Raw genomic sequence first — 27,985 nt, 5'->3', positions numbered from 1 at the left:
CCGGAAGTGGTGGATTTGACCCGGAGAAAGTTTGCAAAGCTCCTTCTGTAACAGCATGTAGCCGCAGCGTTGGAGCGCAGCAGAACCGGATCCGAAATTCGCCCGTGGTTCTTTTTAACCTTTTAGGATTTTTTAAGGCGACCGAAAAAAAGTCTGCAGATATGGGAGTTCCGGCTTTTTTCCGCTGGCTGAGCCGGAAGTACCCGTCGATAATCGTCCACTCTGTGGAGGAGAAGGTGAGCTAGCACCGTTAGCACGAAAACAACCGCTTGGCTTCATGTACCAGCAATTAAACAGCTTTTAATGTTCGGGAACCCGTTTAAATCCGTCTGAACCGGGAGAAGGAGACATGAAAGGGAATGTCCTCCAGTGTCGGTGGCTGTTTGCGTAGCAACGTGATCGGGCGGCTTTTCTGGAGCATCTGCTCCTCATCACTAACAAGTTCCGGTTGTTTCAGGACGATCAGCTGCTTCCTCTTGAATCCCAGTGAAACCAGTTGGTTCTGTCCACAGGGGAAGGAGTGTAACGGCGTTCGCATCCCGGTGGACACGACCAAGCCGAACCCCAACGAGGTGGAGTTTGATAACCTGTACCTGGACATGAACGGGATCATCCACCCGTGCACCCACCCTGAGGACAAGTAGGACCCTGATTCTGCAGCTCAGCTGGCATGGAGTCACAAAGAGACGCTTTTTGGCTTCAGAATGAAAAGGTAAAGCTGTTTTTGGTTTTTTTCCAGGCCCGCTCCAAAGAATGAGGATGAGATGATGGTGGCCATATTTGAGTACATCGACCGCCTGTTCAACATCGTGCGGCCCAGGCGGGTTCTCTACATGGCCATCGACGGAGTGGTGAGTCCCTCACAGCTGAATCAGACCTCTGAGATGCATGGTTCACGGGCCTTCTCCCGGCCACTCCTCAGGCTCCTCGGGCAAAAATGAACCAGCAGCGCTCCAGGCGGTTCCGGGCCTCCAAGGAGGGGGCGGAGCTGACGGAGGAGAAGAACCGCATGAGGGAGGAGATCATCCAGAGAGGTGTGTGACATGTTTAACCTGCCTTATGGGGTTAAATCACACGGACCTAATCGGGGCGATGTGGGTGGAGCAGCAGTCGGCCGTCATGGGTTCACAGCCAGACTTCCTGTTCCTCTTTGCTCCACGGAAGGAACTGCTTCCTTCCTGAGGAAGCAGGAAGGGATCAAAGACGGCGACTAGTTAAACGCGTTGCTGCTCATGATTTTCTTTCTGCACATAGTTATGCTTCACATGGACTGATTCATGAACTGTTAGCAGGAATAATCTGTTTTACATCATAGAACAGGTGTGTCAAACTCATTTTCATTTTGGGCCAAATCAAGAACATAAAGGCTCTTAAAGGGCTGGTTGTGCCAGAATGTGTAGATAAAATCTGTTCACAAACTGTTAATATGTCAATGAATTACATAATATTATTGAAGATCTTTTCAGTTCCTTCAGGAACTAATAATAAATGCAACTGTTTATTTACTCGCTGTATAAATCATGCACTATAATCAGACATCAAGTAAATTCTCAAGAAACTGGAGGGATTGATTGATACAAATTGGCAGTAAACAGATAAAAACTGCACTGATATTTGACAATATAATATTTAATCACACTTAGTGTTTAGTGTAGTCTGTGGAGGGCCACATAAAAAGCTACGGCGGGCCGGATCTGGCCCCCGGGCCTTGAGTTTGACACATGTGTCATAGAACCAGAAATCTGATCTGTAATGAATGAGAAATATTTATGACATAATCTAAACGCCGATCAATAGATATCAGGTTAGAATTTTTTTGATAATTGTTATCAAACATCTTATATTGATACATGCAGAAGTGTTTTTTTATCAGAATGTTGATGTGAATAATTAAAAATGCGAGGGATCACCTGTGAGGTGAAGCTCCGTCCACTTTGCATCTGCTTGTTGGCAGGAGGATACCTTCCACCAGAGGAGGTCAAGGAGCGATTCGACAGCAACTGCATCACTCCTGTAAGTGCTATACTGGCTGTGATTGGTTGGTGTCTGCAGGGTTAAAGGTCACATGTTTTTGCAGGGCACAGAGTTCATGGATAACCTGGCTCAGTGTCTGCGATACTATGTGGCGGAGCGGCTCAGCAACGACCCGGGATGGAAGAACGTGGCGGTGAGTTTCTCCTGACAGAACCGAGCTCCGGACACGATGCATTTCACTCCGATCCGTTTGTTCCGGTCCAGGTTTTCCTGTCTGATGCCAGCGTTCCAGGGGAAGGAGAACACAAGATCATGGATTTCATCAGGAGACAGAGAGGTACACTCCAAGACTTCTGCACAGACCTGCTCACCGTGGCACCATAAACATAGAATAACAATCATTTATTTGAATAGAACCTTTTTAAACTAAATGTGAAAACATGAAAGTTAATATCGGGAGAGATTTTCACACACAGACTAACAAGGCGTGTCCTCTGCAGCTCAGCCCAACCACGACCCGAACACACACCATTGCCTGCGGCGCCGATGGTAAGACCTCTCTCTCTCTGTTGGTCCTGTTTCCAGTCCTGGTTCTACTGTGGTTCTGCTCTGTTCCCCAGCTGACCTCATCATGCTGGGCCTGGCCACCCATGAGCCAAACTTCACCATCATCAGGGAGGAGTTCAAGCCCAACAAGCCGCGGCCGTGTTCGCTGTGCGGCCAGACGGGCCACGAGATCAAGGACTGTCAGGGTGTGGCGCGCCACAAGCAGGGAGAGGTCTGCCTGCACCCGCCGCGCACTTCACTGTTTACACTGATTTTGCTGGGAGTCTCCTTGTCTTTGTTGGGTCTTTATTTAAAGTTTGTTTTTCTTTTTTTATTCTGTTATTCCTTGTTGGGTTTTTTTCTTTTTATCATATTTTTGTATATTTCTTTGTATTTTGTTTGTGTTTAAATTTTTGTATTTAGCATTTTTTTTCATTATAATTAAAATATATTTATTTTTAATTGAAATGTTTTTTTGCATTTATTTGTCATTGTTTTTTTTTTGTTTTTCTTTAAATAATAATCGTTCAAATAAATCCATCTCTCTTTCAGCACGATGAGTTCGCCGGCGCCATGCCTGCAGCCGAGCAGGAGTTCATCTTCATCAGGCTCTGCGTCCTCAGGGAGGTCCGTCACTCTTCATCACTCTTCATCACTCCGGTCCAGTTTTAGTTTGGATCCAGTTCAGGTTCTGTAGTTGGTGTCATAAACATGGAGGATCCAAACCAAACATTTATTAATTGTATGTGGAGTTGGACCATGGGCCTGCAGCTGAGTGCTTGGTGTGTGTTGTGTGTGTGTGTGGTCAGTACCTGTCCAGAGAGCTGACCATGGCCAGCCTGCCGTTCCCCTTCGACTTTGAGAGGAGTGTGGATGACTGGGTCTTCATGTGCTTCTTTGTGGGAAACGACTTCCTGCCTCACCTTCCTTCCCTGGAGATCAGGTGAGTCTGCAGGAAGATAAACTACTTTCCTCATTGGACCATAATTGTAATAATTATTTAATGATTATGTAAATGTTAATCTGGATTATTTAATCCCTGTTTACAGGGCAAACATTTCTATAAAACTGGAAATTAGCAGAAAATAATTTAATATTTAGCAGCTAGAGTTTATTTATTTTGATAATTTCTCTGTTTTTATCTTTGGCTGTTTGTGGTGATTTGTCAGATGGTTTAACTTCAGGCTAGTTCAAGTTTAGCTTTTCTAAATTTGAATAAAAACCTCAACATGAGTCTGTGTGACAGCCGACGGCCTTTAGTCGTGATGAGAAGCAGCTGATTGTGGCGGTTCTGATTGTCAGCGGCGCTCCGTCTGGTTTGGTGTTTCAGGTCCGAAGCGTTTATGGGTGCGATGAGGTTCCAGTTAATCAGCTAATCCTCGCGGCTCCTGGCTGATCCTCTGAATGAGCGCTGGCATTTTAATCACGATCCATAATTAGCATTTTAAATCAGCGCCTCGGTTCTGCTCCTCTCTGCGTTCAGGCTGATGTTCTGCTGCTGCAGAGGTTTGGGGCTAAAAAGGTTCAGAAATGAGACTTTTAGTGATTGTCGGATGGAAACTTTTTTAACACATTCAACGCTCCACTCTGGAGGTTTTCTGTTAATCCAATGAAACTGAAATGATCTGAAGCAGAAACACGGACCGGACCGGCTTTCCACATGGACTTAAAAAGTCTGGAAAACTATGGCACCACTAGCTAAACTGTTAGCTGTGCTAACCTTACAGCAGTAATCATAAGCTTTAGTTTGGCTAACTGATGTTAGCTGGAGCTAAAGCCGTTTTCTGTGCTAACTTCAAAGTCCATGGGCTTCAAAATAAGAGCATGAACTTGAACAGTTCAGAATCTGAATGAATCGGACCAGTGAGAAAACAGCTGATCTGATGTTTCCAAAAGATGTAGCAATCAGCTTCTGGATTCAAACAATGCTCCTAAAAATAAAATTATTTACTGGAGCAGAGCCAGCCTGGAGTTTCAGATCCGGTTCATAAATTACAGCTAAAGGAGCTGCAGCTCCTCTTCATCTTCATCTCCTGTCGTCCCCACAGAGAGGGCGCCATCGACCGGCTGGTCAGCATTTACAAGGACGTGGTGCACAAGACCGGAGTGAGTATTCGACCCAGCCCGGTCAGACCCAGTCAGACCCGGTCAGACCCGGTCGGTCTGTCTTTGACCTCCGACGTTCTTCTGCAGGGCTATCTGACACAGAACGGATTCGTGAACCTGGAGCGGGTGGAGATGATCATGCAGGCGGTGGGCGTGGCCGAGGATAACATCTTCAAGAAGCGCAAAGAGGACGATGTGAGACAGCGGAGGACGGGACGCCGCGCTCTGTCGCTTCTCCTCTAAACTTCCTCCTTCTTCCTGCAGGAACTTCAAGAGGAGAAACAAGGAGAAACGGAAGAGGATGAAGGTGAGTCCAGCTGCTGGTCCTGACCTCTGACCTGTCCTCCGGGTGCGTCATGCATTTTCTCCTCCCACAGGCCGAGCAGCAGGGTCCGGCCTTCATGACCTCGGGTCAGTTCGCCCCCCAGGCCCTGGGCAGGAGGGAGCGTCCCGAGCCGGTCCACAACGCTCGCTACCAGGCCTACGACATGAGGATGCGGTCGGTCGAGCAGCACAACAAGGTAGCATCAGCTCAGCTAACGTTCAGCTAACAATCAGCCAAGATTCATGTAGCGATCAGCTAACGTTTAGCTAGCAATCAGCTAATGTTAAGCTATCAATCAACTAGAAATCAGCTAACGTTCATGTAGCTGAATGTCAGTGAACGAGGTAGCTGATAGCAAACGAGATAGGTCACTCAGGTAGCGATCAGCTCATTTTCAGCTATTTGAGGTCATGAGTTAAATCCCGTTGGTGTGCAAGGACAGATCCTGGAGGCAAGTTCAGACTGAATGCAGTTTAAATCCTCGTTTTCTCTAATTGTTTCTTTCTGTCTGGTTTCTCCTGCAGGATGCAGCTCAGTCCCTGAAGTCCATGATGAGGAATGGAGGCAAGGTCAGTTCACTCACTTCTCTCTCACGCTCTTTTTCTTTTTACATATTTAGAATATTTTTTAAACTCAAGGGGAAACATGAAGGTACTGACAATGCAGACTGTATATTTGATTTATTATTTTCCATTCAGGAATGCTCAGTAGTTACTAGAACAGCTGGTATCTGGAGCAGATATGATAAGTAAATAAGTATTTTTACCATAACTGACTGCAGCTGTTTGTGGGTTTTGTTACTCTGCTCAGTCGTCTGCAGGCGTGAGCGACGGCACAGACCGAGGAGTCAAAAGGAAATGTGAGGACAGCGATAGCGAGCCGGAGCCCGAAGACAATGTCAGTCAGGCGATTACCATCGCTGTGTTTTACTGCAGGCTAGAACCGGGTCAGAACCAGACACTGACTCTGCTCCAGTCACAACTCCTGAATATCTGCCTTGAAAACATCACAACTGCTTCTAAACTGAACTTTGAACTGATTCCACTCCTGAGTCGGATCAGCTGCAGGCACTGAATCCTCCCCATTGGTCCCAGTGCTCCCAGTGCTCTGCTTCCCTCCCAGTCTGATTAATATGGAAATCAGGAACGTGGCAGTAAATTCCTCAGTCTCCTCAAAGCTCCTAAATCCACGGAGCTAAATTGGTATTCATGCTGCCCCCACCTCCCCCTCCACCACCACCACTTACACACTTACCCCCTTCTGTGTAAGTGTGTGTCTGTGTGCATAAGTGTGTATCCGTGTGTGTGTGTTGCTGCAGGCTATGGGAGGACGGCTGGAAGCAGAGGTACTACAAGACCAAGTTTGACGTGGATGTGTCCGACGACAGCTTTAGGAAGAAGGTGGTGCGCTCCTACGTAGAGGGGCTGTGCTGGGTGCTGCGCTACTACTACCAGGTAATCGGGACGCGATTACCTGAGTCTGGCTGAACTGGAACCAGAACCCGGAACTATCATTAGCTTCCACCAAATACAATGTTAGCATAGCGCTTCAGCATTAGCTTCCACCAAATACAATGTTAGCATAGCGCTTCAGCATTAGCTTCCACCAAATACAATGTTAGCATAGCGCTTCAGCATTAGCTTCCACCAAATACAATGTTAGCATAGCGCTTCATCATTAGCTTCCACCAAATACAATGTTAGCATAGCGCTTCATCATTAGCTTCCACCAGATACAATGTTAGCATAGCGCTTCAGCATTAGCTTCCACCAAATACAGTGTTAGCATAGCGCTTCATCATTAGCTTCCACCAGATACAGTGTTAGTATAGCGCTTCATCATTAGCTTCCACCAGATACAATGTTAGCATAGTGCTTCATCATTAGCTTCCAGCAAATACAGTATTAGCATAGCGCTTCATCATTAGCTTCCACCAAATACAGTGTTAGCATAGCGCTTCATCATTAGCTTCCACCAAATACAGTGTTAGCATATCACTTCATCATTAGCTTCCACCAAATACAGTGTTAGCATAGCGCTTCATCATTAGCTTCCACCAAATACAGTGTTAGCATAGCGCTTCATCATAAGCTTCCACCAAATTTGTTAGCATAGCACTTCATCATTAGCTTCCACCAGATACAGTGTTAGCAGAGCGCTTCATCATTAGCTTCCACCAGATACAGTGTTAGCAGAGCGCTTCATCATTAGCTTCCACCAGATACAGTGTTAGCAGCGCTTCATCATTAGCTTCCACCAGATACAGTGTTAGCATAGCACTTCATCATTAGCTTCCACCAGATACAGTGTTAGCAGAGCGCTTCATCATTAGCTTCCACCAGATACAGTGTTAGCAGAGCGCTTCATCATTAGCTTCCACCAGATACAGTTTAGCAGAGCGCTTCATCATTAGCTTCCACCAGATACAGTGTTAGCAGAGCGCTTCATCATTAGCTTCCACCAGATACAGTGTTAGCAGAGCGCTTCATCATTAGCTTCCACCAGATACAGTGTTAGCATAGCACTTCATCATTAGCTTCCACCAGATACAGTGTTAGCAGAGCGCTTCATCATTAGCTTCCACCAGATACAGTGTTAGCAGAGCGCTTCATCATTAGCTTCCACCAGATACAGTGTTAGCAGAGCGCTTCATCATTAGCTTCCACCAGATACAGTGTTAGCAGAGCGCTTCATCATTAGCTTCCACCAGATACAGTGTTAGCAGAGCGCTTCATTATTAGCTTCCACCTAGCTTTTAGTGTTGTAGCGTTGGCCAGAATATTTACCAACAGGACAATGATCCCAAATTCAAGTGTAATCAGGAACATTTGGTTCTGACCCGGTGCATTTGCTTCTCACACACAAGGAAAGTTGTTTTGCGGGTTCTTTAATAGTAGTTTGAGGTCAAAGGTTATGGTTCTTTGGGTTTTCACTGAGCTTAGAGAGCTTCAGAGTTTTTTGTCTCTTGATACGTTTAAGGACTGGAAATGGTGGGAATTCTAACTCTGCATCGCCGGCCGTGTTGTGCCCGGCCCGGTTCTGCTCTCTGCCTGTGGTCCCGGGGGTTGGTTCTGAAGGGCCCGACGCCCCCGGTGGACGGGACGTGTCTGTCCTTTGCTGCTGCAGATTATGATCGGGCACGCCTCGGCCGACCCAAACCTCAGAGGACCCGTCTGAGCCAGGACACTGAGACGGATCAGAACCAAATCTGGGCTCTGGGACAGAACCGCTCTGAGGCGTTGAAATCCTCCGCTGGTTGCCAGGGAAACGGTTCCCTCACCGGCCGATTCGTTTCATCTTTACTTTTTTCACTCTAATTTTTAGTTGAGTTTTTTTACGAAACAATTTTTTTGTCTTTTGCGTTTCCTCTCAAAACAAAATGTTTTATCTCAAGTTTTTATTTGAATCTGATGAAGTGAAAGATGTTTGATACAATGTTAGCATACAGCATTAGCTGAAGCTAAAGCATTAGCTGAAGCTAAAGCATTAGCTGAAGCTAAAGCATTAGCTGAAGCACTATTTTTATTTCATTAGATCTTTTCATCGTTTTAGTAGTTACTCTAAAGTTTCAATATTTAGAACCTTTAATTCTAATCCTCACTTATAATTACTGATGAATATAATTTGTTTATTTATGGATTGATGTATAGTGTGATCACATGAATGAATGAAACTCATCAATCGGTTCTGGTTCTGGTGCTGATGGCAGCGGTTCAGATGGAGATCGGGTCGCTGGCGCCGCAGCAGCACCGAACAACGGCCGGCTGGGATTACTGGGATTATTTCCAGGAATAAATGGAGGTCAAAAAGCCTTTCGTCATCGCAGCTTCTGATTGGTTGAGCTGGAATCTGTTATAGATTTTAAATCGATTGGAGATTCTCATCAGTTTCCTGATTGATTCTAAACTAATTTAATCCACGTTATTTTTTACGTTTTCCTTCCTGATTTATTTTAGAATAAACACTTTGACCCTCCTGGAAAATGTATTTGGTTTTCTTAAACCGGTGGTGGACCTGAATAAGAACCAGCAGGTCTGGTTCTGGTTCTGACCGGTTCCCTCCTCAGGGCTGCGCCTCCTGGAAGTGGTTCTTCCCGTTCCACTACGCTCCGTTCGCCTCCGACTTCAGAGACATCCAGGAAATGTTCTCGGAGTTCGAGAAGGACACCAAGCCGGTGAGGAGGTTCTGGGTTTATCAAGTTGGGTCAGAACCGCTCGCCGGTCCGGTTCTGACCCGCTCTCCTATTCTGCTCAGTTCAAGCCTCTGGAGCAGCTGATGGGAGTGTTTCCTGCCGCCAGTGGGAACTTCCTGCCGCCCACATGGAGGAACCTGATGATGAGCGCGGTGAGTTGGCCAGCAGGAAGTGATGCGCAGGAAGTTACCCGTTTGACCCGCTGCTGTGCTGCAGGATTCCTCCATCATCGACTTTTACCCCGACGACTTCGCCATCGACCTGAATGGGAAGAAGTACGCCTGGCAGGGTGAGGTCACTTCCTGTCAGCATGCTGATGACATCATTATGACATCATTGGACAGCTTTCAGCAGGCGGTATTCTTTCCTCCGATCTGTCTTGTTCCTGCTTCCTCCTGCAGGCGTGGCGCTGCTGCCGTTTGTGGACGAGCGGCGACTGAGAGCGGCTCTGGCCGACGTTTACCCCGACCTGACGCCCGACGAAGGTGAGACCAGGTCACCGCACCTGGAGGGAGGGTGGGAGTGAGGGGCTCACCTGGAAGGAAGTGTCGACAGGGCTTGTTAGGGCGACCTCTAGTGGTGGGACACGATGCGACTGCTGCAGCCGGACCCAAACGGCAGCAGTCTGTGTTGCATTATGGGATGAACAAATGTTTCCTGAAAGCGTAAAGCTGCAACTTTCAGAATGTCTGGCAACCTGAAAACACAACTAGCTGCCTTAGACCCGTCCAGAACCCGGCCCGGTTCTGCTGCCTCGGACCCGTCCAGAACCTGCCCCTCTCTGTGTTGCAGTGCGGAGGAACAGTCTGGGCAGCGACGTCTTGTTCCTGGGCAGATCTCACCCGCTGTTCGACTTCATCCATGAGCTGTACCGCTCAGAGACCCGGGAGGTACCAGAACCAGAAACAGAACCTCTGTTCTGGGGCTTCTGGTGGTAAAGCGGCTCTGCGTCTCTTCCAGGAGGCGCCGGTTCCGGCGGAGCTCTGCCACGGCATCCAGGAACGCTGAACCTGGACGAAGACCCCATCCTTCCAGACGAGTAAGAACCTTTTCCCCGAGTTCTGCTGGAACCCGACCCAGAAACGAGCCGGTTCTGTTTGTGATCCTCAGGACGGTGAAGTCGCCCGTTCCTCTGCTGAGAGACATTTCACTCAACAGCGCCATCAAGTGAGTCCATGTTAAAAAAAGTATTGTTCTTGTATTTAACTAAACTTTTAATAAACAAAAATAAATTAAATAGTAATAAGTTGTAATTGATGCTGTAAACAATTCGTGTTTTATGAAGATCTAAAGTTGAATTTATTTTTGACTAAACTGCAGCCTTTTGGCCCCGGGGGGCCACCGTAGGAGCAGAAATGCTGTGAACTGTTTTCTCTCCCTGCAGTGTGAAGTTCAGGGACCCTCAGTTTTCTGACGGCTTCGTGTTCAAGGCGGTTCTGCTGCCGGGAGCCAAGTAAGAACGTTTCCTTCCAGGAACCAGTTGTTCTTCTTTCTGCCGCTGGTTTGACTGGGAACAATCTGGAAACAGACGCTTCATATCTCATTCAGAGTCAGAACCAGTTTAACCAGTTTATCTGTTCCAGGATGCCCAGCAAGGTGCTGAAACCAGAGGACTATCAGCGGGGGGCCCGGGGCCCCTGGAGGCCCCAGCTGGGCTTCAACCCCAACAGGCAGCAGGCCCACCTGGACCAGGCTGGCTTCCGGGCGCTTGGGTAACCACACTCAGACCGTCCGAACAAAAACAACCAATCAGAGCCAGGAGGAGGGGCTAAGAGCTGCCAATCATCCTCATGGATGTACTGCTACAGGAAAACTGGCTATGCTAACCAGCATTAGCATTCATACGAGCTCCGTGGCGAACTAGCTGTAGCGTAGCAGCAGGTACATGACTGTGATTGACAACGCTAAAACTCTCGTCCTGGCTTTGATTGGTTTCTGTAGTGGGACTGGGAGGACTGGGATAATAGATCAATGTGATGATCTGGTGATCATTTGAACAAATGTGTAAAAATAAGATTTCCTATGAAAGTTAAATTCTGCAGCTTTGATTCCTGAGTTACAGATGAAATGGAAACCAGTAGAACCGGCATCAGCTGCGCTGCTCATCAGCGGACTGATGCGGCGCTGCCCCCCCCCCCTCCTGGCTGGCGGGGCGCGGCCCCCATCAGCCGACTGTGATTGCGCTGTGCAGCAGGCTGGTATTATCATCAGGGAAATGGGAATAATTGAACATCTGGACGTCTCTGTTTGGGAGATAATTAGTCAGCGAGTAGAGGGCCAGAACCAGCAGAGTCCAGTTTGAGAACCATCAGAATCAGTGGTTTACTGGTTTGTCCCCTTGCAGCCACAGCCTGCCCAGAGCCCAGCAGTTCAGAGGTCAGTACAGCAACGCTGCACCGCCCAGCAGCTACCACCAGGGGAGCTACAACCGCCACAGCAGCAGCCAGCAGCACTTCCAACGTAAGACTCCACCGTCCCTGACCCGACCTCTGACCCGACCTCTGACCTCTGACGCACCAGACACAACCGCAGACTGCCGGGCTGTTACCACTGCGCTCCACTTGGGGGCAGCACCTTCCTTGGGAAGCTGATGGGAATGTGATGAGACAGGAAGTGACATGACATTTAGAGAGACTTTGTATAGGCCATTTGCTGAAAGAGCAGTGAAGACAAACTGAAATATAATTAAACATTTTCCATGAGAGATAAAAACTTCTAGTTTGAGCTTCAGCTGGTTCACATTCTAGAAGATAACCTGTTAGCATCCAGCTATCAATCAGGTGATCAATAACTGATGGAAACGCTGGAGGAGCCGCTGGACTCTGAGTCGCTGTTCTGTTTGACTCCAGAGGCTCCGGATTACAGGTTAGATACTGACGGCTTTATCCTCTCAGCAGAACCTCTACGGCGGCTTGTTAGCCACAGTTAGCAGGCTGCGGTTAGTAATTACAGAGATGGTAGCCTCTTGTCCTCTTGGAGGGACGCGATGGGATGGACGGGACCTTGTAATTAGCCAGACTGTCTGGGTGGGTGGTCCACTTCAGCTCTACTGCTGGAGGTCAACCAGAGAGAGAGAATGGGCCTGCTGCTTGACCCCACACCAACACACCCCAACACACACACACCAACACACACACACCAACACACCCCAACACACACACACCAACACACACACACCAACACACACACACCAACACCTACACACACACACAGTCTGATGAACTGACCAACCGATTCCAGAACGTTGGAAAGGATTCACCAACTTTTAATTATAAAATCTGAGAAGTGCGGCTTGCTCCCACTTTACTTCACTTCAGACCTGGCCACCTGATTGGTAGAAAGCTGTGATGACATCACAGCGTGATCTCTTGGGGATCTAAAGAGATCCACTGCTAAGGTGGGGTCTGGCCATCATTGAAGTCACAGTTAGCATGCTAGCACTGATCATTAGATGCTAGCATAATGGGTTAGCACGCCAGCAGGAGCTTGATGAAGCTGCATCTCCAGGGAAGCGATGATTGGAGGTTCCTGATCTGCAGGTTGAAGGTTCTGGTCCAGACTGAGCCTCAGAGTTCTGGTTCTGGTTCTGTCTTTGGTGATGCTCAGGTTCCCTGGTTCTAACAGTGTTTGGGTCTGGACCTTCAGAGAAGCAGCACCTGGTCCCTGTGACCTGCCCCCTCCCACCCTGCCCCCCATCCCCCCTCTCCCCCCCCAGCCACTTGACCACCCCTCCCCCCCTGTTAACAACAGGCCTGCTGCAGCTGGTCGTCGCCGTGGTAACCGGGTACTTGAGGCGTCCACAATGGCGCCTGCTGAATGCGTCCCTCGTTTTCCCAACTGGAGAATGTTAATGCAGCGGTCCGGACCCGACCCGACCCGACCCAGAGCCGCTCCGAAAACCCGACGGTCCCAAATATTTCTACAGTCAAACCGAGTGTTGGGAATGTTCCCGGAACCAGAACCGGAACTGATTCTGGTTCCAGAACCGGCCCTGAGTCTGTTCTGTTCCCTACAGATTCCAGGCAGAACGCGCCGCAGCGTCCGCCGCCGTCCTTCAGCGGCGTTCCGCCGCCATTCCCCAGGTGAGTCCTGCGCTCCGATCCTGGTTCTGATCCGAGTCATTTCAACCCAGCAAACTGTTTTGCTGTCCTGAGGAATTAACTGTTAAAACTGTTAAAATTTTCCAGGTATTTGTTTTTTGTAAAACTCTGGCGTTCCCGGCATTCCCGTCAGTATTCCTGCCTGCAGCTTCATGACTAACGCTGCGCCGGCTCTCCAGTCCTGATCCGGGTCCTGGACACAGCTTCCTGTCGATCCGGGTCGCTCCTCATTCCTGGAGGCTGAGCGGTTTTCTTAAGCCTCTCAGGATTTCTGAGTGGGATTAGGCAGCGGCGCTCCGATCGGAACGCCGCTCTGAGTGTGACATGGTTCAGTAATGAGGGATGGGAGCGTCTTCATTATCTGGCCGGACACTCCGGAAGCCTCTCCGACCCGAACCACAACTCCAGAACCAAGCAGAAAGTTCAGCCGCTCTGCAGATTCAGGAACATTTTTAATGTTTCCTTCAGAATCAACTCATTTACTGCGAAAACAACAAACCAGTTTTATGGTTTCTCAACTCCTTCCTAATGTTTTCAGGATCTGATTTAAATAGTTGGATTATTTCACTGAAAAAACATTTTTTCCATGTTGGAACTGAAGCGTGAATAATTTAGCTCCGGCCTTCGCTCGTCTTTCAGTTCTGCTGAAATATTTGGTCAAATTTAGTTTTATCAAACTAAACTTCGCGGCTCTGGGAACCAGTTCACACAAATCCAGGTTTTCCTTTCAAGTGAAATAAAAGCAGATTATTTATTCCTGATTGAGTTACTGACCCGTTACTCTGGATTTCCTTACGATGTGACAATGAGATGTTGACCTCTGACCTGCAGAGCTCCTTGCTGAAGGATCCGGCTCTGTCCAACCAGCTAACGAGTGAGCTAGCAGGAGCTAACCGGAGCTAGAAGGAGCTAACCGGAGCTAGCAGGAGCTAACCGGAGCTAGCAGGAGCTAACCGGAGCTAGCAAGAGCTAACCGGAGCTAGCAGGAGCTAACCGGAGCTAGCAGGAGCTAACCGGAGCTAGCAGGAGCTAACCGGAGCTAGCAGGAGCTAACCGGAGCTAGCAGGAGCTAACCGGCTGAACGTTGGTGTGTGCAGGCAGCAGCAGCCGTACCGCGGCGGGGCCCACAGCGGGGCCCACGGCGGGGGCCAGGGCTGGGACCGGGCCCTCCAGGCTCAGCAGTCTGCGTACCAGCAGAATCTGAGCCGCGGCGCGGTGGGACCCGGCGGCTACCAGCAGCGCTACGACCAGCGCCGAGAAGACTGGGGAGATCGCCGTAGCAACCGGGGCCAGCAGCAGGTAAACATCTGGAAACCTCTGGGATCACAAAGACCCAGTTTTAACTCTGGTTCTGACCCAGTTCTGCTCATCACATCCCGACGGGCCAGGTGGACCAGAACCACTTTGATGTTTCTTTATTTTCATCTTGAAAAAAGCAAAATAGAAAAATGAATGTGGAACTTTAAATAACTGGAGCTGCTGCTCGCTTATTTCAAGTTCTGACTGAAATTAGTCAGAATTTCAATTTTTACTTCAGATCTTTGCATTTTTCATTTTCCTGCAGTCGAGTTTAAACTGGCAGAATCCCACTTTAACTAAGGAAGTCCAGTTGATCAGAACCAAATTAATCATCAATTTGTTTTCCTGCTTTTACTTTCATCCATATTTTGATCAGTTGAGGAAAAACCTTCCAAAATCTATTTTGGAAGGTTTTTCCTCAACTGATCAAAATTAAATTAATCTCCTTTTTGGAATAAAAATGTTATTTACGCTTTGAAATGATGAAATCTGTGAAATGATTTAAACACTTGGTTGTTTTTTTTTCTCCAGTCGGAATGAAAGCAGCTTCTTTGTTTTCCAGGCCAGAGGATTCCCTCTTCCTCCTCCATCCAGAAATATCCGCTGGAATAACTGAATTTTCCAGATGGGAAAAATTTTAACCTTTTAATTTTCTCTGTATAATATTTTCATCTTTTTAAAAACCAGCTTGTAAACCGTGTGTTGAAGTTTTGTTTCTCAGAGAAAATTGTGGAATAAAACATGTTGCTGGGATTAAATGTCTTTGGATATTTATTTATTTTTTCTCATTTTATTGAGATTCAGTTCATTGAGACAAAGGAAATAGTTTTAAATAGAATAAAAATCCAGTTTTTTACATGAAATATTCCGTTTTTAGAAAGGAAACTTTCATTTGCGCTTCAGTTCTAAAACCAGTGATCCCAGCAGACTGAACCAGTTTGTTACCAGTGAACAGGAATTCTGAGGGATATTCCTGTTAATCCAGGAGGAAGTTCTGGTTCTGGTCCGGTTCGGTTTTATTTCTCCTCCATCCCGCTGGATGTCCGAGTTTCTGCGTAAAGAATCCCAGTTTTGACGCGCGGAAATAAAAACTGGATCATTTTCCCTCCTGCGGACCTGGATCGGGAATGTTCTCCAGTTTTCCCGGTTCTACCAGGTTCGGCCGTACAGTAAATTGGACCCGAGCATGCTGCTGCTGTACTCGATGAGCGCCGAGTCCGTCTGCGTCAGGCTGATGTGCGGCTGCAGGCCGAGCGGCGGGCTGGGGCACAGATCCTCCAGCTGCTCCGGGGAGGACCGCTGGTTCTGGTTCTGATTGGCTACCGCGTAAGCAGAGCCGGACTGACGGGTCCCGGTGTGGCTCGGTTCGCCCCGGTACCTCCGATCTGCCTTTGAGAGGAGCGGGGACCCGGCGGAGGAGCAGCGGGAGGCCGCGCTCTGGCGGCCGGCCTCCCGCTGCTGCTTCTGGGCGGCCTTGTCCTTGGCCTGCCGCTTCAGCTTGTAGCGGTGGTTCTGGAACCAGATCTTGACCTGGTTCGGGCTGAGATGGATGAGGCCGGCCAGGTGTTCCCGCTCCGGGGCGGACAGGTACTTCTGCTGCTCGAAGCGCCGCTCCAGCTCGAACACCTGCGCCTGGGAGAAAAGGACCCGGCGCTTGCGGCGCGGCGCGGCGTGGAGCGACAGCAGCGGCTTGGAGCCGAGCTCCGTGCCGGGGAGGCCGCCCAACATGCCGGGGAGGCTCACCGCGCCCTGCGCGCCCATCAGCCTGGAGACTGGAGAGACAGAGTTCAAGACTAAAAGGCAGAAATAACAGCAGAATTAATTTATGGTGAATTTTACTGTTACTCTGGTTTCTAAATTATGAAAAATGTAAAACTCATTTAAATGTTAAAGAAATATATTGAATGGCAATGAATAATATTGCAACGAAATTAAATTTGACTAAAACTCAAGTTCAAAGTAAATATTAATTTTCTTCTTTTCATGAAATTATTTTTATCTCAATTTATAAAATTATTTCAATCCCTTCACGCTGCAGAGCTGAACTGTTACATTCACTTTAATTTACAGCAGAAATTCACAACAAAAGTTTCCAGGTTTTTAAACATTTTTGTCATTTCGATTTAATCATCCAAATATCCAAAATCTTTCCAGCTATAAAATGAATTATAAAAAGTTTCTCTCAGCAGACTGACTCGAACGAACCGGTTCAACCCAGTTCAATAAATCAAGGAGCGGTTCCGGCCGGACTCACTGCTCTGGTACCGGGGCTCCGGGCCGCCGAACCAGGCGGCGGGCCCTCCGCCCCGCCCCGGCTCCGGGAGCAGCTCCCCGCCGCCGCAGAAGCCCGCCGGGGCCCCGGCCAGCTGCGGCCTCCCGGGCGGAGCGTGGTAGGCTGAGGAAGAGGAGGAAGCGGACAGGTGATGATGGTACAGGTGGTTCTGGTTCTGGTTCTGGGTCCCAGGCTGCCGGTAGGCCCCCAGCGGGCCGGGCTCCATCCCTCCGAACCGGCGGTACGCCTCTTCCATCGGGCTCAGGATGTCTGTGACTGAGAACCGCGGACAGCTTCGGGCTCATGCACGCTGCGCGGTCCAGGCCGGTCCGGTTCGGATCGGCTTTCTGCTGGATCCTGGTCCTCCTCCGTCTGTCTGAGGCGCGGGGGCCGCGGGACCCTTCCCGGTGGGGGCGGAGTGACCGAGAGGTTCGGTTCGGATCTTCAGAACTTTGTCAGATCCGCAGCGCGCGCAGCTTCACCTGCTCAAGTTTCTGAGATGTGGGGCGCGTGCACGTGGAGCGTTCACGTGGAAAACCACGTGACGTCTCCACCTGTTGGAGGCGCTCCGGTCCAGATGCTCGGAACCAGCGGGTTCTGATCCGGACCGGGATTCTACGGATCCAAAACGGTTCGCGTGTTTTAATAATCTGTTGCTTCACTTAACATTTTATTAACTTTTGCACAGAAAGTAAAATCATTTAACATCAAAACAAAAGATTTTCTGTCACTTTATGTCTTGAACTAAATTGAAAATAACTTCTGATTTTATTCTGAAGTTACTTTTAAAATCGGAACTGATCGATTTTTGTCATGAACGACGCGCATGCGCGCTGGTGAACCAATCAGCAGCTGACCTTGTATTTATAGTCAGGTACTATCGGACCGAACCGAACCGAACGTTATGGCCTCAGATTAAAACAAATTTCATCTTCCGGAATTCTTACGTCATCAACTGTGACGTCTCGCCATGAAGAGAATCAGAATAAACTTTTATTTCATTTCTCTTGTTTTTCGACTCGTTTATTTATGACGTTTCATTTGATTCAGTAGAACCAGAACCGGAACCACAACCAGAACCAGGACCAAGACCAGAACCAAGACCAGAACCAGAACCAGGACCAGAACCAGAACCAGAACCAGAACGAGAACCACGAGTGTCCAGGATCGCTCCCTGATTCGATCCACGTTTCCTGTCTCTACTTTGCTCTCGGTCAGTTGGGGGGCATTATGGGTCAGTTCGGAACAATGGTTCTGGTCTTGGTTCCGGTTCTGGTTCCGGTCTTGGTTCCGGTTGTGTGGGTTTTTGTTGGGAGTGTCGGATCTACTTCCGGCTGCGGATGAATCTGGTGTCGTTGATAAGGCAGTCCCTGTTGCCATGGCAACCAGTGAAGGTATCAGCAGCAGGTTCAAAGGTCAACTCTTCTTCTGTGATGAAGACCATGGTAAGGTTCTAACCCGCTAGTAACCAGGGATCCCAACAGAACCGTCAGAACCGGACCGCAGGTGAAGGTATTTAATGTTTCCGGCGCGAAGATCCGAAGTTTGCAGGTCTGAATCCGCTTCACCGAACCGCTTCAGCGAACCGCTTCACCGAACCGCTTCAGCGAACCGCTTCACCGGACCGCTTCACCGAACCGCTTCACCGGACCGCTTCACCGAACCGCTTCACCGGACCGCTTCACCGGACCGCTTCACCGAACCGCTTCACCGGACCGCTTCACCGGACCGCTTCAGCGAACCGCTTCACCGGACCGCTTCACCGAACCGCTTCACCGGACCGCTTCACCGAACCGCTTCAGCGAACCGCTTCACCGGACCGCTTCACCGAACCGCTTCAGCGAACCGCTTCACCGAACCGCTTCACCGAACCGCTTCACCGGACCGCTCACCGAACCGCTTCAGCGAACCGCTTCACCGAACCGGCGGCAGGACGGCAGAGAGAAAAAACCCGGAATGAGTTTATTACGTCATATTGACGCGATTCCGTCACTGCACAGTGAATACTAAATGAATAAAGCAACACTTGGTTTTGAAATATGTTCAGCAGGAAAACAGCAAAAAAAATGAAAAACTAAATATGTTTAATATTAAGATAAATACATTAATTAAAGTTTATTATAAACTGAAAATGTATTATTGTGCTGCTTATGATGTTTCATATTATTGTTTCTGAGGTTTGATAGAGCCTTCTGAGACTTAGTTACTAGTTACTAACTACTTGATTTGGAAAGTAACTAAGTTACATTAAAGTAACTATTTTAGTTACTTTCAGCAATTGCTATCAACACTGTGAAAATCACATTGATGGTTGCCAATATTTAATAGCAACTTCTTTTATTACAGTAACATCAACAATGTGTCTCCAGTTCTAAGGTTGAACTGGAGGAGAGATTATTTAATGGTTACAACCGTACAAATAAACCCCCATCCTGCACCTGCCACATCCTGCCCCATCCTGCCGCATCCTGCCCCTCCTGCCCCATCCTGCCCCATCCTGCCCCATCCTGCCCCATCCTGCCCCATCCTGCCCCATCCTGCCCCATCCTGCCCCATCCTGCCCCATCCTGCCCCATCCTGCCCCATCCTGCCCCATCCTGCCCCATCCTGCCCCATCCTGCCCCATCCTGCCCCATCCTGCCCCATCCTGCCCCATCCTGCCGCATCCTGCCCCATCCTGCCCCATCCTCCCCATCCTGCCCCATCCTGCCGCATCCTGCCCCATCCTGCCACATCCTGCCCCATCCTGCCATTAGCGTATTGGCTCGGTGTGTTTTGGGCTCTGGCTTCTTCTTGAATCATTTCTTACTATTTCACAGTCGAAGCTTCAGACACATCAGTGTCGTATGTTTGGGCCGCTACTTGCTGCTTTTACAAGGGATTTAAAATGAAATTTCAATCATTGTCCTCCGAGTTGTTCACGGTGCTGCCGTCCTGGATCTCGGTCACCCCGCAGCAGCTGAGCCCGCTGCTGCAGAGTTGAAAACACCAGGGGGCGCTGCTGCTGGTGGCTCGCTTTTTGGAAAAACAAGCATGAGCCACCCAAAAAAAATCAAGATGGCCAATATAGTTGTTATCGCAGATGAATACTTTTGGTGTCAAATTCTACTCAGACTCATTACAATCAGGTTTGCTGATCATTTTTTATTCTTCAAGATGGCTGCAAAGTTTGTCATGGAGCAAATATCAGCCAAAAGGTTAGCTTCACAAACAAGAGTCATAGCTATGCTAACGTTAAACCCTAAAAGTAATTAGCAGAATTAATGCTAAGCTGCTAAATGAATAAAACTAAGTAGACGCAAATATTTAGCTGCTAAGCCTAAAACAACCAGCAGAAGCTAATGCTAATCGTTGGGATGACCATCTCTCAGCCTGTTTCTTCTTCTTCTCCTTCCAGTAAAGTCCTGTTTCTGATTCTTCTGCATTTTATTACTTTAAAGTTATAATAAAACACCTGACGGAACATTTTATAAAAATAATTGACTTAAAAGCTTCAAACATTGCGGCCATCTTGAAACCCACATGACTAATGGGAAATATGTGACGACTGAAAATATGATGATGTAAATGTGAGGAGAGGAAGTTCATTGGTGACGACGAGGAGAAGCTTTTGAATATTAATGTATCAAAGAAACATAAATGATGACTAAATAACCCATCTGTAGCAGTCCCTCAGACCCAAGAAAAACACGGAGAGCTTCGACGGGTGCAGTAGCTATATTCACTTTTACTGGGTTCAAACCAGTTTTGAGTCACCGTGAAAACTAAAGAAAAAATACACAAAACATGAATACAGCACATAAAACAAATAAAGCTCCAAAAGAGCACCTCGCTGCGCCGTCCGAGGGCTGCAAAGACCACAGCGGTAAAGGCCGTCGTGCTATCCTAGCCGCTACTGAAAATATGAGCAGCAGCTCAAGTACAAAATGAAGATGCTCCTCCTCTTCCTCCTGTCCGTGGGTTACAGTGCCCCTACTGGACACTATGGGCAACAACCCCAACTAGAACATACTATGACATGGGCATTTACATCATCCATCCATCTATCTATCTATCTATCTATCTATCTATCTATCTATCTATCTATCTATCTATCTATCTATCTATCTATCTATCTATCTATCTATCTATCTATCTATCTATCTATCTATCTATCTATCTATCTATCTATCTATCTATCTATCTATCCATCCATCCATCCATCCATCCATCCATCCATCCATCCATCCATCCATCCATCCATCCATCCATCCATCCATCCATCCATCCATCCATCCATCTATCTATCTATCTATCTATCTATCTATCTATCTATCTATCTATCTATCTATCTATCTATCTATCTATCTATCTATCTATCTATCTATCTATCTATCTATCTATCTATCTATCTATCTATCTATCTATCTATCTATCTATCTATCTATCTATCTACACTCTAGTCCCTCATGTGGTCGGCAGATATTACTTAATTATAACAAAACTAAATTTGTAATATTTAGCAACAAGCAAATATAAACATGAGGTTAAACTCATTGAAATAGAAGTGTTTAGAAATTGCACAGGAAATTGTAGCTTTTCATATTATCCATGAAAAGCTAAAATGTCAGAAATTACTGTAACATTAATTGAAATTTAATATTTTCTGAACAAAAAATTTACTTTACATGTTTTACTCGTGTTTAATATTTTACATATTTAGAGATCTGGAAAAACTTTTAAAGAAACAACTTAAACCACAAATAGTAATGATAATAATAATTATAATAATAATAACAATAATAATAATAATCATAATCATAATAAATGCATCAAATTATTTTTATCCATCTAATTAAATATTTCTTAAATTGCGTCTGAGGTTTAAAAAGAATTAAAAATCAAAAGTTAGTTTAAAATAATTGTGGGGCAGAAAACAAACAGATTTAATGAAGAAAACACAAAAACACAAAATCCAAAACTGCAGGCAGCTCAGCTGGAAAAGGCTCCACCGGATCAACCGGAGCGACCGGAGCGTTCCCAGCATTCATGTTCGTTCCCAGCAGGTAATCAGGGAACGAGACACAATTCAGGGGAAAACATTGAAACTCACAGACACAATAAACTCACTGAAAACTCAAATCATGACAAGAATAAAAGTTGTTAAAGAATATTTTCATTTCTGTCATAAAGCGCCAGTGAAGCTGTTTATTGAAATCAAAAGGCTCAAATATTTCTAAAACATCTCCAGGAAATTTCAGTTGAATCTGCAGAGAAACTCAAAAATCTAAATAAATATAATTTATTGTAGACAGGTTTGTTATTAATATCTATTTCTGATCATTTTATTTTATTCAGCATTTTGTGTTTTTCACTTCAGCTGTAAAATTATTAAATTATTTACATTAATTTAAATAGTCATGTTTTTGACTCTCCTGTAATTTAAAATAATCTCTTATGGTTTCATTTAATCTGCTGAATCTGAATATTTGTTAATAAACGGTTGGCTGGATGAATCCTTGCGAGTCTTAAATCCTTTTTTGCTCCAGATTATAATCTGGGGAGGTAAAATATTCCCAGATTTACTGGGATTCTGAAAGTTTCCGCGATTGATTGAAGATTATCGATAATCGGAGGACGGGCTGGCGACCTGTCCAGGTGAGCCGCCTCTAGCAGCTGCTGCCCCCTGCTGGCTGCGCCCAGAACGACACCAGAGTAAAATGAAAACATTTCTAATAAAAATCAGAAAATTCTATAATTTCCCCTTAAATTAAATCTGAATATTTTATTAGCAAATAAAATAAATAAGTAAAATATAGAAATTAATTAATTAATTAATACATTTTCACTGGTTGCAGTTTTTTTTAATTTGTTTTTTAAATGAATAAATAATTCATTGAAATAATCGTCAAATATAAAACTGAATTAAATCACAAATCATCGAATAAAACCGAATCTATTATTTCATCCAGAATGTATTTCCTGCCTCCGTTCTTTAATTAGGCCTCCTGATCGTTGGATAATCAATAACAATTATTGATTATTCATTTCTTCAGAAGCGGGCGAGATGAAAGCCCGCCGCTGAGATATGACCTTTGACCCCCGGGAAGCAGAACGACACGGAGCGGGAAAACCCAAACAGTTCGGAACCAGAACCGGATCGGAACAACTGGACCGGCTGCCGGGGCGGGACGGTTCTGGAGGTTCTGCATCCCGCCTCTTCCCGCCCGTCCTCAGCGAGGTGTTTGTCCCGATTGGACCGGTTCTGGACCGGTTCTGGAACACTTCATGTGACACCGCTTTGAGTTGAAGCAGACCGGTTCTGGTTCCGAACTGGACCTGCAGCAGGAAGACTCCTGCTTTCTGGACCCGTACTTCTCCTCCCGTTCCGTCGCCAGAACCATCAGGCTCATCTGGGTCGGAACCGAACAGCAGCCTTTTCTGGATCATTTTTTTTTTTCCGCTCTGAACTGGACCGAACCCTTTCTGTTTCAGAAGAACCAGAACCGAGTCAGAATCTTCCGCACATTTATTCAGAACCACAAACAATAAATAACCTGAACATGGAAAGAGAACAAACCGAACCGGGCCGCGGAGCGGATCCAAACAGTCAGAGCGGAAAGTTCGGTCCGGTTCGGCTCAGGTCCAGCTCCAGGGGTAGATGAGCGGCGTCGGTCCCGTCCGGTTCGGCCCGCAGGCGGCGCGCAGCAGCGGGGAGAATGCGCACAGCGGCAAGGCGAACCCGGACCGAACCTCCAGCGGTTCGGACGGTTTCCCGTCCCGAACCAGCAGCGGGATCGCGATGCGGCGCGCTGGAAGCAGCGGGAGCGCCTCGTGGCCGCGCTCCGCGTGCGCGCGCTTCATCTTGTATCGGTGGTTCTGGAACCAAATCTTGACCTGGTTCGGGGTCAGCTGGATCCGGCCCGCCAGGTGCTCCCGCTCCGGAACCGACAGGTACCGCTGCTGACGGAAGCGGCGCTCCAGCTCCGAGGTCTGAGCCTTGGAGAACAGAACCCGCCTCTTCCGGTTCTTCTGGGCCGAACCGAGCCGGGCCGCGGCGCCGGGATGCTCACCGGGTCGGCCGGTTCCGGACTCTGAGACGGGAAGGAAAAGAACTTTTATTACTGTCAGAGACCCGGTTCAGAAATCCGGACCAGAACCACATCAGAACCATAAAGGTTACCGATAAAAGTTTGGATCAGGTTCCGGTTCGGCTAAGACCATAAAGACCTGAACCGAACTTAGAAAAGGTTCTGGTTCCGGTTCTGGTGAAGATGAAAGAGTTCTGACCTGATGCTCGGCTCCACCTGCTCCAACTCTTCGGTTCTGGGTCCGGTTCCGGTTCCTTCCTGGAGCTCTCCTCCTCGGTTCCGGACCCGGATCCTCCTGCGGGGTTCGGAAGGTCCAGAAGATCCCGCACTGAGAATCCGGTTCTGCCTCTGGAGCCGGAAGGCATGGCGCAGGCGCAGACGGAACTGGTCCGGGTTCTGTTCGGGTTCGGGTCCAGTTCGGGTCGTTAGAGATCAGCGGACCTCCGCAGGGTTCGGTCCATGAAGGGTTCGGCGTTCGGGTCGGACTGAGCCGCTGCGGCGCCTCGGCGCTTTAAGAGGGAGGAAGAGGAGGAGGAGGAAGGTCACATCATCATCCTCTTTATGCCAGGCTGGACCGAACCGGCCCGCTTCTTTTCTGGACCGGGGAACCAGGAGGAATATTCGGTTCTGATGACTGTTTTGGGTCAGAGCAACAGAAGCCGTTCAGAATCGGATCAGAACCATTCAGAAAGACGGTCCAGTTCAACCCGTCCAGACTGGTGGTGGCAGCATCACGCTGGGGGAGCCCAACCTGGGGTCAAAGTTCAGCTTCCAGCAGGAGGACAGGACGAGATCAGAGCTAGTGGCCTAGTCAAAGTCTAGAACTGAGGTGATCAGAACACAAACCAGGTTCCACAGAGTTCTGTTCATATAAAAATACTCCGCACTTTTCAGATTTTAGTTGCAAAAACAATGGAAACCACTTCCTGTTTCCTAATGACAGGTTCTGTTCCAGACCCGGTCCGTTCGGTTCTGAAGAATCTCAACATTATTATTATTGTTTTAAATGTTCATGATGGGTTTGGAGCCACACTGTAACAAACTGCCCTTTACAGTAAAATGCTGGCAGCAGGGTTGCCAGCATTATACTGTTAATATACAGTATCCTTACTGTAATTAACTTTACAGTATATTACCGTCACAAAAGAAATCTTTTGATTACAGCACATTGCTGTTTTTTTATCATATTTACAGTAGACTCCTGGCAGCTGTGTTGCAGTATATCACAGTTTTTCTATGGTACCATCACTGTTATATTCACATACAGCTTACTACTGTAAATTTCCAATATAAAATAGAAACATGAAAAAAAAAACACTTAGAAAATGTAAGTTCCATCATGTCAAACATTTATTTGGAAAAAAAAGAACCAACTCAAACATCGACTCACACGGTGTTTAGTGGGCCACATAATAAAGACGAAGGTTTTGAAACGACAATGTATGTGTACCTTAAACCTAAACCTTTTCTACAAGAATGTTGAGGGTAAACTGTCCAAAGTAAGTCAGATTCTGGAAAAACAGTAAGAAAATCACCATCTATTTTGTGAAATAAATTTCTTAACTGATGTAAAGAGTATTTGAATAAAGCATGAATTGTGGCCTTTTGATTAGTCTGAAATAAAATAAGTATGAAATAAATTATGGAAATAATGCATTGTACAATTCAGCACAATACTTTTTCAATACAAAATATGACTTTTTGTGGAAGTGAGGAACAACATGATGCAACATAAAACATTTAACTTTCAATCTAAAGCATAGAAAAAAATTGCACATTTTAGTTTGATAAAAATTTAAATGAAACATTTAGACTTGAATTTCCTTTAGGGCAAAATCAGAGCTCCAACTTCAGATGATAAAACAATGAAACAATATTAGACAAGATAAGTTAAACATGGTGCCTGTACAGTAAAAATTACATCTGAAGAACAGAAAGTGGGAGCCTTAACAAAATGTATGCTCTTAATTAAAAGAGATGTCTTCAGATTATGCTGACCTTTAAACCAAAAACATCTCTCAAGAACACTCCTGTTCAGGGATAAGTTGCCTTCATGCCTGTATAGTTTTTTGTTTGCTTGTTTTTGCGTGGAGGGGCAACAATATCTATAGCTTGGTTAGAAAGTTCTCACTATGAAATTCCACTCAAAGTCCATGAGGTTTTTCAGCAGAGTTGAAACACGGGGGATGACAGTGACCGACTTCTTTTGAAAAGTTTTCCCTGTCCTCTTGGAGATGATCTTGCTACAGCTGGACTTGGTTCCTCAGGGTTGATATCAAGAAAGCCTGAAAATGCAGTAATTTCAGATTAGCATATGATGCTTAAGGAGTCAGGGTTGAATGTGTGCTAGGTGAAGACAAACTACTGAATGTTAAGAGTTAATAAAGAGACACCAGCATAACATTTAAACAGTTTTCTGCCAAGTCAACTTTGTGAAACTCCAAATTCCCAGTTGATATCCATTCACCAATTTCACTTTAGCAGCTAATCATAGCAATTCAAGTCAAATTACACAAAAGAAAGAAAAAGAGCTTCCAAACATGTCAATATTTGTAAATATGAATCATCAAAAATAACTTACCTTAGGATTGGCTCATAAAATGCAGGATTCAAATGGATAGTCCTTAAAGAAAGTTCTAGAGCAGGGGTGTCAAACTGCCGTCCTGGAGGGCCTGCAACGTTTAGATGAGCCTCTGCTGCACCACCTGAATACAATAATAGGTCATTAGCAAGACTTTGGAGAACTGATCTACACAAGGAGGAGGTAATGAAGCCATTTCATTCCAGTGTTTTGTTCCTGTGGCACAATAAAAAACTGCAGGACACCTGGAGGCCTGGAGTTTGACCCCCTGCTCTAGAGATGCTTCCACATGTCACAACAACATGTCTTCTTCAGAAATACAGTAGCGTTCTGTTTAAAGAGCCTCCTTACCGTTGAATCTAACATCATTCCCACAATGCAATGCTACTCACAGTATACTACAGTATTTTACTAAAAACAGTCATAATTGCCCAGAATGCATTGTTTTTCACGGTACAGTACCGTTTCCAATAGAAACAGTATGATACTGTTCAGTTTTGATGTTTTTTTACAGCAATTTGTTACAGTGTGGATTAGGATTAGGATTATGGTTATCATCATTTCTTTATGAGTTAAGATATAAAGTTATCAGAGATACAATGTGTGTGTGTGTGTGTGTGTGTGTGTGTCTGTGTGTGTGTGTCTGTGTGTGTGTGAGTGTGTGTGTGTAGGTGAGTGTGTGTGTGTGTGTGTAGGTGAGTGTGTGTGTGTGTGTGTGTAGGTGTGTGTAGGTGAGTGTGTGTGTGTGTGTGTGTGTGTGTAGGTGAGTGTGTGTGTGTGTGTGTGTGTGTGTAGGTGAGTGTGTGTGTGTGTGTGTGTGTGTGTGTGTGTGTGTGTGTGTGTGTGTGTGTGTGTGTGTGTGTGTAGAAAGTAAACCAGGAGGTTTTAGGTCGATATTTATTATGAAATAATAAAATAAAACAAATCGCTGCACCTGAACATAATTATAAGATTTGAATCAGTTTGTTTTATTTTTATTCTAATTAAAAATAAAATTTCTTCAATCTTTCCAGCATTTCCAATGCTGGAAAGATTCGCGTCTTTCCAGCATTGCGGTCAGACCGTAAATTGAGATGACTGGGAATCATCCTGCTGCGGGTCAAAGGTCACAAAGAAGTCATTGATAATCTTCTGTCAGTCTGGATTAAATCCCGTGTTTGGATTTATTCTTGTTCTCCGAGTCTCTGCCGGTCATCTGTTAGCGCGCATCGCCCCCTGCTGTCTGAAGGAGGAACTGCAGCTATCTCGGCTCATTATTATTATTATTATTATTATTATTATTATTATTATTATTATTATTATTATTATTATTATTATTACATGATAAACTCGACCCTAGCCAGGAGAAACCTTCAGCCTGGACACCAGAGGGTTGTGGGTTTGAATCCCGATTCGTCTGAGGGATCAGCAGGATCACAGAGGATCCACTACCGGGATATTAGAAAAACAAATGAAAACAGTTTACAAGAATAAAAGACAAATAATTATATTAAAATTATATTAAAATTATATTAAAATCC

The 27,985-nt window shown here is 46.4% G+C and overlaps 4 protein-coding genes across 4 annotated transcripts in view; 2 read left to right on the top strand and 2 right to left on the bottom strand.

Moving 5' to 3' along the window:
* The first annotated feature begins 15 nt into the window (after positions 1 to 15).
* xrn2 (5'-3' exoribonuclease 2) lies at positions 16 to 15,300 on the top strand. Its single transcript, XM_055023024.1, is given in 33 exon segments — positions 16 to 236; positions 513 to 640; positions 740 to 851; positions 923 to 1,034; positions 1,955 to 2,013; positions 2,078 to 2,167; positions 2,239 to 2,311; positions 2,475 to 2,508; positions 2,510 to 2,523; positions 2,595 to 2,752; positions 3,073 to 3,147; positions 3,330 to 3,463; positions 4,569 to 4,626; positions 4,714 to 4,829; positions 4,891 to 4,933; positions 5,004 to 5,147; positions 5,476 to 5,520; positions 5,762 to 5,853; positions 6,270 to 6,405; positions 9,018 to 9,125; positions 9,206 to 9,295; positions 9,360 to 9,432; positions 9,545 to 9,628; positions 9,936 to 10,033; positions 10,104 to 10,137; positions 10,140 to 10,182; positions 10,254 to 10,310; positions 10,528 to 10,596; positions 10,727 to 10,855; positions 11,488 to 11,603; positions 13,159 to 13,225; positions 14,341 to 14,542; positions 15,105 to 15,300. Coding segments are annotated over 33 exon segments (2,922 nt in total). The 5' UTR covers positions 16 to 161; the 3' UTR covers positions 15,159 to 15,300.
* A 258-nt stretch (positions 15,301 to 15,558) lies between these two features.
* On the bottom strand, positions 15,559 to 17,070 carry nkx2.4b (NK2 homeobox 4b). Its single transcript, XM_055023032.1, has 2 exons — positions 16,797 to 17,070; positions 15,559 to 16,314 (listed from the first exon to the last, which is right to left on the bottom strand). Exons 1-2 carry the CDS (start codon positions 17,068 to 17,070, stop codon positions 15,692 to 15,694), a joined length of 897 nt encoding a protein of 298 aa, XP_054879007.1. The 3' UTR covers positions 15,559 to 15,691.
* A 6,234-nt stretch (positions 17,071 to 23,304) lies between these two features.
* On the bottom strand, positions 23,305 to 24,351 carry nkx2.2b (NK2 homeobox 2b). The gene is made up of 2 exons (XM_055023021.1): positions 24,084 to 24,351; positions 23,305 to 23,887 (listed from the first exon to the last, which is right to left on the bottom strand). Exons 1-2 carry the CDS (start codon positions 24,247 to 24,249, stop codon positions 23,433 to 23,435), a joined length of 621 nt encoding a protein of 206 aa, XP_054878996.1. The 5' UTR covers positions 24,250 to 24,351; the 3' UTR covers positions 23,305 to 23,432.
* LOC129353665 (protein CEBPZOS-like) overlaps positions 24,248 to 27,985 on the top strand; it is a 20,639-nt gene continuing 16,901 nt past the window's right edge. Inside the window, exon 1 of the mRNA XM_055023031.1 lies at positions 24,248 to 24,299. Coding sequence (XP_054879006.1) covers positions 24,248 to 24,299 — 52 coding nt within the window. The remainder of the gene's footprint in view (positions 24,300 to 27,985) is intronic.

The sequence above is a fragment of the Poeciliopsis prolifica genome, unplaced genomic scaffold, assembly GCF_027474105.1.
Source record: "Poeciliopsis prolifica strain line A6 unplaced genomic scaffold, Auburn_PproV2 SCAFFOLD094, whole genome shotgun sequence".
NCBI lineage: Eukaryota > Metazoa > Chordata > Actinopteri > Cyprinodontiformes > Poeciliidae > Poeciliopsis > Poeciliopsis prolifica.
Note: the sequence above shows the minus strand (reverse complement) of the source record. Positions and strands in the feature narration are given on the sequence as shown.